The 14261-nt window shown below is 47.5% G+C and overlaps 1 protein-coding gene across 11 annotated transcripts in view; it reads left to right on the top strand.

Annotated features, from left to right (window-relative positions):
* The window catches only part of SYNDIG1 (synapse differentiation inducing 1), a 181567-nt gene extending 167928 nt beyond the window's left edge, over positions 1-13639 (top strand). For 9 of the 11 annotated variants that reach the window (XM_058684698.1, XM_058684696.1, XM_058684690.1 and 6 more), the window contains one exon: positions 12396-13639. In XM_058684698.1, the coding sequence (XP_058540681.1) occupies positions 12396-12554 (159 nt within the window). In that variant the 3' untranslated portion in view covers positions 12555-13639. Of the gene's footprint in view, positions 1-851; positions 873-12395 lie in introns of those variants that run through there. The other 2 variants (XM_058684700.1, XM_058684701.1) reach the window with 2 other exon arrangements.
* The last annotated feature ends 622 nt before the right edge of the window (positions 13640-14261 follow it).

The raw sequence follows: 14261 nt of genomic DNA, 5'->3' as shown, positions 1-14261 counted from the left end.
TACTGATATAAATAAATGACTGGATGAATTGATTCATGGGGGAGAACACACAAATCTCCTGTACAGATGAATTCCAAATGATTTATGTAGACACTCCACCCTGAAGGAAGAAAAGCACATGTCTCATATCATGTGTGGGCTATGCAGTGACCTCCTTTGACAGAGGACAGTATGCAAAGGTAGAAAGAAGAGTGACTTTAGAATAGGGAAACCTGATAAATACTACTTCTGCCAGACAATCAAGGTCTGTATGCCCAGTGATAAGTCCTGTTGATAGGATGTACTCTTGACATGAAGTGATTAGAAGGGCACTTTACCACTGTGGTATTCCTCCCTCAAATCCATTAGACAACTGTCAGTAGAGGAGCATCCTACAATATGTATGACCAGTGCTCCTCAACATTGTCAAGGTCATCCAAAGCAAGGAAAGCCTGGGAAGCTATCATAGCCAAGAAGAGCCTAAGGAGACATGATATCTGAATGCAATATGGTATCTTGGATGGGATCCCAGGACAGAAGGTGGATAGTAAGCTTAAAACATGGACTTTAGTTTATGATAATGTATTAACATTGGTTTATGAGAAACCTGCATGCCTATTACTGTGAGTATAAAATCTGTTTTACAGACTGAACCTTATTATGCATACCTTATTATCAACAAGTCTACTCCTAGCTGCATACCAACAAAAATAAGTATATATGTTCATTAAAAAGTACTAGAATGCTTTTAGCAGCCTTATTCATAATAGCCCAAAACTGGAAATTATCTTTACACAAGAAAATGGGCAAATTAGTTACAGAATATTCATACAGTAGGACACTAGACAATAAATTATCTATATAACCAACAGGGATGAATCTCACAGGTGAAGGAAGCCACACACACTAGTGTCTACACTCTAGGATCTGTTATAGGAAGTTCTGAAGTGATAACTGCTGGGGGAGAGTGACAGCAAGGGGCCAGAGAAGGCTTCCAGGAGCTGACTCGGTTCTGCTCTCCAACCAGTAACCCACTGGTTACACAGGTATGTGCATGTTGTAAAAATTTACCAAGTTGTATGCTTATGAATTGTGCACTTTCCCTATGAATGTCATATTTGGGGAAGGTGTGCATGTATAATATATATATATATATATATATATATATATATATATATATGTGTGTGTGTAGATGTATATATAATATATGGTATGTGTGTGTCTATGTATATAGAGATACACATATATATTTATATAGCACATATTTTTAAAATAATGAAAGATACAGAATAAGCCAATAGCCAAATGTATAGCCATTTATAGCTGTTCAAATTTGAGAAATGGGGAGGGTGACAATTTTCAGTCCTGCTAATTTTGTCTCTAATTCTTATTTAATAATAGAACTTCCTATGATCTCATGATCACTTTTATTCCCTAACAATCTGCTTTCTGACCACATGTGACCCTGGAAGAAGCAGGTGGGACTGGGGGCACTGGGCAGGCGCACAGAGGGTGGCCTGGGCAGGGAGGTGGCTGTGGGAGACACCAGGAGACAGTGCAGAGTGGAGGTCTTCTCACCCTCCCCAGGGGCTCCCATTTTGCCTGGGTTCCACTCAGGTTCCCTGGACTCTCACTTGAGGAGTCCCAGCCTTCCAGCCCTCCCCTAACAGGCAAACAAACAAGTGTGTGGAGAAACCAAGGCAGTCTTCTCTCTGGATGGGGCCAGAGGCAGCCTCTGGGGGAGAAAGGGTGTGAATGAGTTGACAACCTCGGCCACAGGGTGGAAGTCCCCTTGGGAAGGACTTGCGGGAGCTGAGTGCCCTCTAGGGTTTGGTGGCTTCTCTAAGCCCTCATGGAGAATGCGAGGTGGCAGTAGCTCATACATCCCACATGAGCGTGGCACAGTGGTCACTGTTGATGTGTGTGTAGTTGCAGTTGTGTTCTCTGTGAAATGAGATCTGCAGAAGAAATGATTTTGATGACATTTCTACAGGATGTTCCCTTCCCCCTGAGTTCAGGGGCCCAGACCAAAGGCAGGTGGAGTGGCTCCTCGAAGGCCGGTGCTCTGTGCCCATGCCCAGGTGACTGAGGTTTGAGTCAGGTTTTACCCAAACACAATTGGTATATTTGTTTCCTAACGGGTCTCTTTTCTGCTGTTCGGACCTAATTAGCAATAGAAGATCTGTTGTTTTAAATGGCTTAAAATAGGGGAAATCATAAAAATGCATGTGGAAATAAATACATGTGAGGAAAGAAACACGCATGTTGAGGATTGGTGTGAGAGCACCTGCCTCTGAGAGGTCTTCCATTCTTGTGGCTTATGTCCCAATTATCTTGCTGTTCTCCTTTAGAATGTTACATGGAGTCTGCCTCTTCTTTGAGTACAGCTCTGAGTACCTTAGTACATAGCAAATGTTAACTGTAATGAATAATGGAAATAACCTTTGCAATAATGCAAAGCAATGTAATCCAGCCAGACAGATATTGGTACTAGAGGAAAAATGAGTCATAAAATATCCAAAGTGCTATAAATTTCCAAAGAGATGATTCTGGAGGCAGCAGGTGTCTTCAGGAGCCTGTCACAAATATTGGAGGTTGGTGTTAGGTGCTGGCATTTTCTGCTCAGGCCCTCCCAGCTGTGCCTGGACCCAGCTCCTCAACAGGAATGAAATGAATGTGTCCGTGGATGATGTGGAACGTGGAAACATCCAACCTTACCTATTCTTCCCCTCAAAATGAGTGTAAGAGAACCAAAGCAGCAGGGTGTCTCTAAGAGAAAATCATGATTTTACTAGACCCTCAAACAATACTTCTAGCCAAGGGAAGTGAAGACTTTGACAAAGATTGTGAGAAACTCAACCCAGAGCTAAGACAAATGTTGGCCCATGGTTCCTGGCCCATGTGTGAAGGACCAGAGTCCAGACCCTTTAAAACATTTCAGATCATCTCAAGAAGGGGAGATGGTCTCCTAGCAGGGGGATGGAGCTTGGCATAGAGAACCTTGCCAAAGTGACACGAGGTCTGGGGCTAGTGCATGTCCCCATGAGAGATTCCACAGTCACGCGAGGCACATATTCTAGTGGCCACCATGCTGGACAGCACGGACATAGAACACCTCCATCCTCATAGAAAGCTCTCCTACATGGCACACACTAGACAGTCCCTCTCTGACCCACCTTCTGACCCTCTTCCTGGCTCTTCTCTTCCCCTCCTCTCCTGGATTCCCCAAGGAGCAGCAAACCCTTCTCCCTCTGTCACGCAGAGCATTGCATCATGCCCAAACTTAAAAAGCCAAGTCCTTTCCTGTGCTCAGCAGCAGAGCCAAGTAGGCTTCACCTTACACAGAAAGGGGTCATGATTATAAATATTTCCTTTGTGGATACCCCTGATTTATATCTTCCTTATCAGCTTGTAGACTCTATATAAGGCCAGTGACTGTCAGCCACAGGGATGCCCCAGAGGGTTCCTGTTGTAGTGGAAATGTTTCTGACCAAAGCATTTTTGCACTCAGAAACCATGGTAGAAAAGGCTGTACTGTAATCTGTTCTATATTCATGGAGTAAACTGTGATGAACCCATCCAGGCTCCTGAAACATGCAGCTACAAGGCACCAGAGTGGTGAGTGCTGGACCCCCAGCAGCCCCTCCCTCAGCAGGGGCAGGTAAGGCTCTCTGAGGATATAGTAGGTGAGTTAAGAATTTAAAAGGCCACTGCAAATACAGAGCTAGAGAGCAGTCTGTAGAGAGAAGCCAGGGCATACCTTCACTTGATTTGCATCTATCTGTATAGAGAATTTAACATCTCCTTTCCTTCCCTCTTCTCCTCTGGTTTGGATATCAAGGTTTTACTAGTTTCATAAAATGAGTTTCTCTATTCTTTATGAATAGTTCTCATATGGTCATTTAATTTTTGGTAGAATCACTTCTAAAATTATCTTGGGTGCAAGAGTAGATTTTTTAAACTATGCTTTCTTCCAGTTACTGACCCTCTCCAAAGATATCCACTAACCTACTTCTATGCCAACAGCATAGACTACTTTAGCCTGTTTTTTACTTATGTAAATAGAATCCTGTGTCCAGCTTCTGTTCCACATTATGTTTCTGAGATTTATTTCCTTACCATTACTGGGTATCATTATTGTTTATCCTTTTTACTGCTATTGAACATTTGTCTGGCTTCCTGTTTGGAGCTATTATGATGGTCATTGTTACAAACATTCTTGTAGATGTTCTTTGGTGAACATATAAGTAATATTTAAGTATTTACTAACAGTAGATTTGTTGTTGTATAATGTGCTCATATGTTCAGCTGTGTGAAGACTGATAGTTTCTCAAGTAGTGATAAGAATTTACACTCCTACCAGGGCTGTGTGAGAATTTGTTTTTTCCACATTCTCACTAATAATTGGTAGTGTATCCCTTTCCCACTTGAGCCTGGGGGGGGTGGTGTACAGCACAGTTCTTTCAAGATGTGCTTGGCTGGGGCATGGCTGCACGCCTGGGAAGGAGGGGAGCAGTATCTCCCCCACTCCCCTCCTCCCTGCTTGCCAGCCATGGTGTCTTCCCCTTTCATATGGTAGACATGGCCAGATAGAGGGTAGAGCAGTCTTACCCAACTCAGGCTGTCGTGTGAGGCCTCATGATTTCTGGGCCTGGAGGATGCATACAGCTTTTTTTCTCATCTAGGCATTCTTGTGGGTTCTTTGCAGATATCCCACATGCATTCTGCATCCTCAACTACAGTTTGCATGAGACAAGCCATGCATCTTTGTCAGCATTTTCTGTGGAGGTCTGCTTGCCCCTCAGTTGGCCTCTGTTGGACAGGATCTAAGACAGTCCCAGTGGCAGCCCACCATGTCTAGTTCTTGGTGGGAGGGCCTGGCCTGTACCCACAGAGCAGCACTTCTTTCAGCCCTGACCCTGAAGCCACTGGCAAGCCCACATCTGCCTTTTATATTCTCCAGACAGGAATTGGTCATGTTCCCTCAGTGCAAGGAACATACATGAGAACCCCAGTGCCCATTTAACCTGCTCACCCTGGGCCTACAGTGAAAGGCAAACACCTGCCCTCCTAATGGAGTGGGCCTGGGTCTCACAGCATACTTTAAGATTCCTTCAAATTCCCTTCCCTGCCTCCAAACACCCAACACTTTTGTCCTCTCCAGGGGGACACAGGGCTTCAGACATCTGATTTGGTTCTCCTCTCCTGTTGTGAAAATTGGGAAATGTTCAGCGGCTATATAGCTATCCAGCACCATGTCTCTTATGATATTGAGCCTCAAACAGAACTTCTAGCTATTGTGAGTGAGCAGAAGAAGAAAGGTAGGGAGCATCAAACAAATATGGTCAAGGGCTTATAAATCTCAGGTAAACCCAGGACCTGGGTGGGCAACAAGAAGGGGAGCCACATTGGAAAGTGGGTAAGAATTGGACAGCCTGGCTGATCTCCAGCTGTGGCAAGACCTGGACACACAGGAAGCATCAGAGGAAAGCAGGGCCTAGAATCTAGTCAAAGATCATGCGAAGAAGCCAGTCCCTGCAGATGAAACCCCTAAAAGTTACGACTAGGAAAGTTCTGTCACCACCAACAGAGAGACGTTTCTGTGGATAAATAAGCAAAAGTATTAAAAAGTGCCACCCAAGGAATGTAAATTTAACTAATTCTCTGCAAGATGGACTGTCTCATCATGAAAACCTGAGCAAATTTAAATTCTTAAATGAGTATAAGAAGCTTCCTGCCTTGTGATAGATGACTTGTGCCCCTGATGTGGTGGTCTGATTTGGTGCCTGGCCTCACCTCAGGAGGTGTGACCCCAGTGGCACAGCTGACTGACCTCACACTTAGCCACAGTGTGTTTGTCCTGGTTGTGCATTCTTTGTTTATATGATTTTTAATTCCTCAGTTTAAATCCCTTCACTCAAGAGAGAGGAGAAGAAGCCAGTGGCTTTCAGGAATTTTAGCACTGTTTTCCTTTTGCTCTTCAGTTTAAAAGTCAGGTTTTCTATGTATCTTCACAACCAGATAAATGAGGGTAGTTGTGTAACCAAAGAACCAGAGTGCCCATTTAGTGTTTCAGTGTGAAATGTTCCATCAGGCTGTTGAAGAACTCAGTGCCTCCAAGGTGTGGGGGGGAGGGGGACATTTCCCCAGTCAGGCCTGTGGCTGAGCCAGGCCCCCAAGGTGCCCTGTGGAGTCTGAGGCTTCTTGCTTTCTGATTGGAGATTCTTTCTGCCCCAGTGTTTTAAGGCTCCCCACTCCCTTATGACTTTAGCCACCTTCCAGAGGGTGCAAGTCTGGGTCCCACAGAAGGTACAGCTAGGTGCTGGTCAAGAACTTGCTAGCCACCTGTACTTTCTGTCTTCTAAGCAAAAGACCCCCAAAAGAAAGTAAAAAAGTTCACTCATGACCTGTTGGAGGAAGGGTAGGGAAGGAAAACCCAGCCCCAAGGGAGAAGTTTCCCACCCCAAATCAGGAGCAGGTGGATTTCCTGTCCTGTTCATGGGTACAAATGGGAACAGCCGCTTATAGATTGGGCCAGAGGGCCTGGCTTACAGTGTCATGCTTCTTTCTGTCCAGTTGGTGGCCCTCCCAGTTCTGCCTTCAGGGGTGACAGAGGTGATGCTGAGGGAAAGCTGCCTGTAGGCAACCACCCTGTGAACATGAGCTCCATGGGAGGAGTGCCTCTCAGCCTAGTCCCAGGAGCCAGAATTGTCACAGCCCCAAGAGTTGGCACAGATTTGATTCTGATCTGACTGGAGGAGCTCCTGACTGTGATACCATGAGTGCATCCCTTGGCTTCATGGGAGTTCACATTCACCTGTGCAAGCAGGAGCCAATCTGAGCCATAGCTACACTTTCGTGAAAGGGTCCCCAGGAGCATATCCTGAGATGCCCGAAGACAGGCCATCTGTCTAGGAGGAGAGTCCGGGCAGACTGGAGGTGAACAAGGCAACGAGGAAAGAGCCAGAAACTTCCAGTAAGGGGACACTAAGCCAGTGAGACCTGCCTTTCCCCAGCCCTGTGGCCTGCCTCAGCCCATAACTCAGTAAGGATGTTGAGGAAAGAGGAGATGCAGCCCAAGCCCCACTTAGGTCAGGACAGAGCCACCTCACTGAGCAGTTCTCAAACTCCTGACCCTCAGAAACTGGTAGACATGGAAGTGCTTATTCTTGTTTGAAGCCAAAGCTGGGGATGATGTGTTCCTCAGCAATGGATGATAAACACAGCCATCAGGAGAGAGAAGGCTGCCCAGGATGGGTGCCTGGAAGCCTGCTGGCCTCTCACAGGCAACAAAAAGCCTGCAGGTCAGGTCCTCAGGGAGCCTGCCCCAGGCCCACAGCCACGTCACAGCTGATGCAAACATTTTATTGCTGTCTTAGCTGTAGCTGGTCAGTCAAGAAATAGATGACTCACCCCAGTTAGATCATTTGCAGAGGGCTGATTTACAAAGATGGCCGGTGTGGGGACCACAAGGGACAGGGATGTGACTGGAGTGGGCATGTCAGAGAAGCCAGAATGAGGAGGCCTGGAGAGAATAAGATGGAGGGTTTGAACCTGCAGGAGTCATCGGTTCTGCAGCCCTCACAGGTGGTGAGCCCTGTCCCCCTCTTCTAATCTCCCTGAGAGGCCCTTAGGGAGAAGGAACCAGGGCAGCTTCCCAGCCACAGGCAGGTAAATGTGGGAAGAGCGTGGGTCTGGAGAGTGAAGGGCAGGAGCCAGTGTCAGAGCTTCCACTGACCAAGCGTCATGCCCACTGGTCCACTGCACAGATGGGAACCCCAAGTCTCAGACTCCCTCCTCCCCTTTTAAAGTAGGTGGATGGGGCGCCTGGGTGGCTCAGTCGGTTAAGCGGCCGACTTCAGCTCAGGTCATGATCTCACGGTCCATGAGTTCGAGCCCCACGTCGGGCTCTGTGCTGACAGCTCAGAGCCTGGAGCCCGTTTCAGATTCTGTGTCTCCCTCTCTCTCTGACCCTCCCCTGCTCATGCTCTGTCTCTCTCTGTCTCAAAAATAAATAAGCGTTAAAATTTTTTTTTTTAAATAAAGTAGGTGGAGCACATGATTTTAAGTAAAGTCACACGCACACTCCCAGGGGCTGGCAGTATCCTTGACCCCACAGTGGGAGGGCCTTGGTGGCAGGTCACCCCACTGTGGGAGAAGATGAGGCTGAGCAGTATTGGGGTTCAAGGTCAAGAAGGCCATGCATGCTGTGTGCAGGGCACGGGGACTATAGCAGGCACTGCCAGAGACAATGTGAGTGGGTCCACCTGTGGAAAGGTCTGTAGCCGGCAGCTAGAGAAAGTGGGAAAGGTGTAGGCAAGTCAGGAGGAAGGGGCCCCCGACAAGCACAAGACGACTCAAGTAAGTTATTTGAGTGCTTAAAAACAAAGTGCAAGAGGGAGTTTAAGCTGTCCATTTCCTTTGGCACACATCACCTTCCACAGCAGAAGGCATTTTCCAGGAGGACAGACTAGGATCAAGGATGGGGCTCCCACCTGCAGGGCATGTTGGCCCCACAAAAACAGAGGTCAATCCCATGTTGCCATTAGAAAGGAGGCTATTAGGAGGTAAAATGCCAGCCAGTACTCCTTAGGGCCATAAACCAGAGGGAATGAGGTTTAGAAATAACACCCCACAAGCTAAAAATAAAAGTGTGAGAGCTGAGGGTGTGAGTGGCTTCCCTTTCTGCAAATGCCCACATGCAGGAATCAAAGAAGTGCCTTGCATGGTGAACGGACAGGCCATCAGGGCACACAGCTGCCACGATCTCAGGTGGGGACACCCAGGAGGCTGAGTTCACCCCCTGAGCTCCGACTCTCCCAGTTTCATTCCTTCTATTGCTAACATGGAAAGGTGATTCTGTTGGGAAAAGGTGGGTCATCAGGATGCTCTCCACGCCAGACCAGGGCTGCCTTCTTGAAAAGCAGTGAGTCTCATCCCAGTTTGCCTGAACTGTCCCTATTGCAGCACCGAGTGTCCCAAGTCCTGGGAATCCCCTCAGTACTGAGCAAACTGGGACAATTGGCCACCCTGGTCTCGACCTTGCCTGCACACTGGAATCACCTGGAAGCATGAAAGGCACAGAAGCCAGGTCCCAACCCAGAGCCTCTGACTTCCCTGGCCCAGGGTGTGGCCTGGGCATCAGGAGTTTTCAAAGCTTCCTGGCAATTGGAATGTGCCCCAAGTTTGAGAAGTCCTGCTGCAGAGCCATCTGACATGGTGCAGTCTGTGCTGATGAGACCCACATGCCGTTCCAAGTAAGGCCTCTCAGCATGCCTGCAGCACACTCACTTACAAACCATGGGCTGCATGTGCACACTGGGGTGTAGACAAGTCTAGATCCCCAGTTAGGGCAAGCAAACAACATCTGCTTATTCCAGCCAAGAAGCAAGCATCTGCAATGTCCTCCTGTCCCTACCAGGAGATGCCAGGTTGGCTCTGTTCCTTGGTATCTCCTTTCCTTCCCCACCCACTCCAATGCAGCAGTCAGAGCAGCTGGGAACGTGGCTGCTGGGGGAATCCAGTAGGCCTGGCTGACCCTCAGCTCATAAAAATGCACATGCACACAGTCCTGCTTTCAGCATCAGGGCTTCACAGACCCCTGGATCCAGGACCAGACCCCTGCACTCCTGCATAGCAAGAAAAGCCTGGAGACTTAGCCCAGAAGTTTTCAGTATGGAAACATTTCTTCAAGGTTGCACCTCAAAGGAGATACAAGCTGATTTGTAGCCACAGGATCCATTTTCTGAAACAAAGGATGTGTGTCAGGGACCACCTTTGTTAGACCAGGATGCCCAGTCTGTGGAGTGTAAACAGCATTGCTACCTCACAGGAGCTTCTGCAAAATGCAGATGCTGAGTGGCATTGCTGAAAAGCAGCCTGCTTGCCAATGAGGCTCTATCTGTTTGCTGTTTCTGATACATCTCAGCAGATAGCATCTCCAACACAACACACTTCCTGTTGGAACAGTTGCCCTATAACCAAACAAAACGTAGAGGGTGTTCCCAGCTTGCACTGTGAGAGTAAACTGTGGAGCTTGATTCCCCAGCCGACACTTCTGGGCTCCTGGGGACTAGAGCACTTGCACCATGGGCTCAGAACCTGCCAGAGGAGATGTCTGCAGAGTTGGGCCAGAGCTTAGGTCAAGGCTGCCCAGTGCCACTACCTTCCTCACACAGACCACCAGAGAACCCAGGAGGGTGCATCTGGTGCCAGTACCACCTGGAAGCATTTGAAGGGAGCTGATCTTGTACAGTCCACTCGGTCATTCATGAAATGTTCAGTGAGTTCCTACCATCCACCCAGGCTTCAGGCAGACCGTATGGACAAGACAGGTGTGGACCCGTCTCTGGAACTTAAAGCTGAGCCAGGAAGGCAACTACTAAACATAGTTACTGAAACATGTGAGCCTTGATGAGATGGGTCAGTCGGGACACAGGCACTCCCGGCAGGGCCTGTTTTCAGGGGGAGGGAGTGCCCAGTGTCCCCTGCCTTCCTGTCTGTCCTCTCCTGTAGCAGGGCCCAGGGAAGATTGCCTTAAGGGTAGTGGTAATGAGAGATAGTAGCAAAGCCCCATTCTGATGGAATGTGGCCGCCTGGCTAAGGATGGGCATTTCTAGGGAATCATGTTATGAGACACTGGGGTGTTTGGGAGTGCTGCTAGAGAAAATGAAACACAGCTAATTGAGGCTTAATTAATTAATTAGCATTGTCCTAGGAGGCTTCTCATTCAGCCTTCCCTTAGCTCTGCTTCATCAAGAATTGTCAGCAGTGGGCTCCCAAGCTCCTTTCCAAGAAAGAAAATCAGGAGAGGAAGGCAAAAACTGACCTCCAGGATCCAACAGGTAGGAAAAAGAGAGGTCCCAAGCAGACCAGAGTCCCTTCTCAACCAGACACAGAGCTCCACATTTCATCAGTCAGGGTCAGGACTGGGCAGGGTGGAACTTCATCTCATGAGTTACTTCTGAGTCTAACCCTTTGTGGTCTGTTGCAAAGGTTTTGGCATACCTTAGTTTGAGTAAACAACATACCACACCCATACCGGCCTACACAATGCAGAAATACCACTGATGACACATGGAGATAGGACCCAGGGAAGATCTGGTTTTCTGGAGATGGGCCAGAGAGTGAGTTAGGACATTGACCTGGACAGTGGGCTCTGCCTTTCCCCGACCACAAAGAATCCCCAGCCATCTTGGGATTAACCCTCCTCAGCATCACTTGACCCTCCCAGGGGTTAGGGGGTCCTGGTAGCTTCTACCCCCATCAGCCAAATTCATCATTTTCCTCAAGTGGTCCTTTCAGGATGGTTACAGCTGAAACTCATGACAGTCTCCATGCTCTTGTGTAACATTTCTAGTCTCACTTGTGGAGAGGGACAGCTAAGGAAGGGGTTGGGGATGAGTACATAGGGTCTGCTGCAAAATACCCAACCAGATACAACATCCCAAGCCTCCACATTCCTATCCATCTTGTGATCCCAAGAAACATGAATTTTATCAAAGCAACACCTCATTAGGCAACTGAGTGACCAGAAATGGGGGTATTGGTCTTACATCATAATTTTATTGATGGTTGAATTTTACCAACTGCAGCTATGGTGAAGAAGGTCAATGGTCAGGAATGCTGGGTTCCATGGCCACCAGCTGAAGACCAAAGTGTTAAGTATCCTGAAATTGCTTTAACAGTCTTATGCCATAGTATCCTCTCTGGGAAATGAGAACTATAATTTCCTTCCTCACGCCCCTACTATGTTTTAAAGTTAAATCAGGTAAGTGTGAACATATTCTAGTGTTATTCGGGGTGCCTGGGGACTCAGTCAATTAAGCGTCTGACTCCTGGTTTTGGCTCAGGTCATGATCTCACAATTCATGAGTTCAAGCCCCACGTCGGGCTCTATGCTGAAACGGTGAAGCCTGCTTGGGATTTCTCTCTCCCTTTCTCTGTACCTCCCTGGCTTGCTCACTCTCTCAAAAAAATAAATAAATAAAAATTTAAAAAAAGGAAATTCAATGTTTTTCCAAATAAAATAAACTATCATCTATGGGTAGAAAAGAGGGTGCTGAGGCTGTAATATCTACTCTATCCCTCACATCCTGGTTCCCAAGACGCTGGACCCCACATTGGTGGTGGAGTACTGCCAGCCATGGGTATTCCTGGGGACAATTTTCTTTTTTTAAGCTTTAACTGCCTTGCAGTCTGGGGAAGCAATACCTCCCTATTTCTTCTTTGCCAGTTATAGAACAGCTGCATCACACCTGGGAGCACACCCAGTTACCCCTTGGCAAGTCCTTCCTGTCTGTTGTCAGCTAAGTTCAAAGTTGGAAAGGCACCAGAAGTGAACACTACAGTCACTTCATTTGCTCTGACTTGCTCATCTTGACTTCCTTTTTTCCTCTCTCTTTTCTCTCCAACAGACGAACAAAGCCGTGGCCAAGGGTGACTTCCACCAGGCCAGCACTAGCTCCCGGCGGGCCCTGTTCCTGGCTGTGCTATCCATTACGATTGGAACTGGTATCTACGTGGGCGTGGCTGTGGCCCTCATCGCCTACCTCTCCAAGAACAACCACCTATGAGCTTCCTCCAGGCACATAGAAGAACCTGTGGCCAGTTGTGTGCAGATGCACAGAAGGCAGGGCTGGCAAGGGGAGGACACACAGACACACCTGTGTGATGCTGTACACTATAAATTATTGCCAAACGACTCCATAAAGCCCTGGGATTTTCTACCCATGGGTTTCTTTTGTTCTTACCCTTTAATTTCATTTTCACAGCACTGTGTAGAGCACGAGGCACATGGGCACTGCTGACCCTTCCAAAGGGAAGCTCCAAAGATCCTGACCCTCAAGGCCGTCTCTGGATGGATTCTGGTGGATTCATGACAGTGCAGCTCTCTCTGCAGCCTGCCAGTGCCTGGAATGCCATAGCATTAGCAATACACAAACAATTCAAATGTGTTTATTTTTTATGGAATATGGTGCAATAGGCAGAGGGCAGAGGACTCTACACTTCTGTCTGTGGCCCTGCTTCACTCCTCCATCATTTTCCCTGTCCACGATCCTTCCCTGCAGGAAGAAAATGGGACTGGCAGGAAGAGAGGCAGAACTGCTGGCAGTCCTCCCAGCTGCCACTGGTCTTCAGATGGGTCCAGCCCTAAAAATGCAAGTCCAGAATCACATGGGGTCTGTCTCCAGGCCCAGTGGACACTCCCTCCATGCTGCCCCCAGCCTGGGAACATTGGGCCTCCTTTGGAATATGTCCAAATTCAGCAGCCACCACGCAGCAATATGCAGTCTTCGGGCCTCGTTGATCTAGGGTGGGGGGGCAGGCCACAGTCCCTCCCGAGACCCCTCCCAGAAAGACCCTGAAGTTTGCTCCAGGAACTGTAGGCAAAGGAGCTGTGGACACCATCTCAGCATAAAGATGCCTGTGTTGACACTCACCCTGGTGATGAGCAGTGACACCAGTGATCTTTAAAAGGAAATGAACCTTCCCTGTCGACTAAATGAATAGCTATTTTCTTGTCATTTTTTTAAGTGCAACTACTGCTTCATGCTGCTTAAGTTATCCAATGAATGCTGAGAAATAAGTAATCAGACATTTTAATACCATTTCACTGCTGTTTTACGAGTGTTCATTATTTAACAAAAATTATCTTTTAGCTTTTTTGCTTATGACTTTTTTTTCCTGATGAATATCAATTCTTGGGTTTCATTTCTACTTTTCACTTGTTTTAAATAACCACAGAGTGACCAAAGACTTAGCTGGTGGAAAAGTGGGAGTGTCTCCTAAGATAAGGGTCACAATAGCCCTGGCTGCTTACACTTTTACTTTGAATACCATTAATATTATTATCCTAATAATAATATTAGGGGACACAGGGGCCATCTCTCTAGGACAGTGATTCCTTCCACAGCACTTACAAAATACCTGCTGCCTGAGTCCCAGCCCCAGAAATTCTGATGTCATTGAGCAGGGCCACAGCCTGGTAATGCCAGTGTCCAGCACAAGTTAGGAACCACTGTCCTGGAATAAGGACTTGGGTTTGATCTCCTTCACCTGCCCCTCTCCCCCTTGAACTTAAATGCTTAATATTCTGAAAATTTGTAGCACTGCCTTCCTGGATCAAATCCAAGATCCATCTAGAATTTGTCCCTAGCGGATGCTCCAAAAACATATTCTAAGACCCTAACCCGAAGAAGAATATATGAAAGAAGCCCAAACATCCCTGTAAGAGTGAGAATAACCTGGTGATAGAGTGCATGGATTGGGATCAAACCAGC

This window comes from Neofelis nebulosa, chromosome 9, assembly GCF_028018385.1.
Source record: "Neofelis nebulosa isolate mNeoNeb1 chromosome 9, mNeoNeb1.pri, whole genome shotgun sequence".
Taxonomy (NCBI): domain Eukaryota; kingdom Metazoa; phylum Chordata; class Mammalia; order Carnivora; family Felidae; genus Neofelis; species Neofelis nebulosa.
The sequence above is the reverse complement of the archived record's forward strand: the minus strand, read 5'-3'. Positions and strand labels throughout refer to the sequence as shown.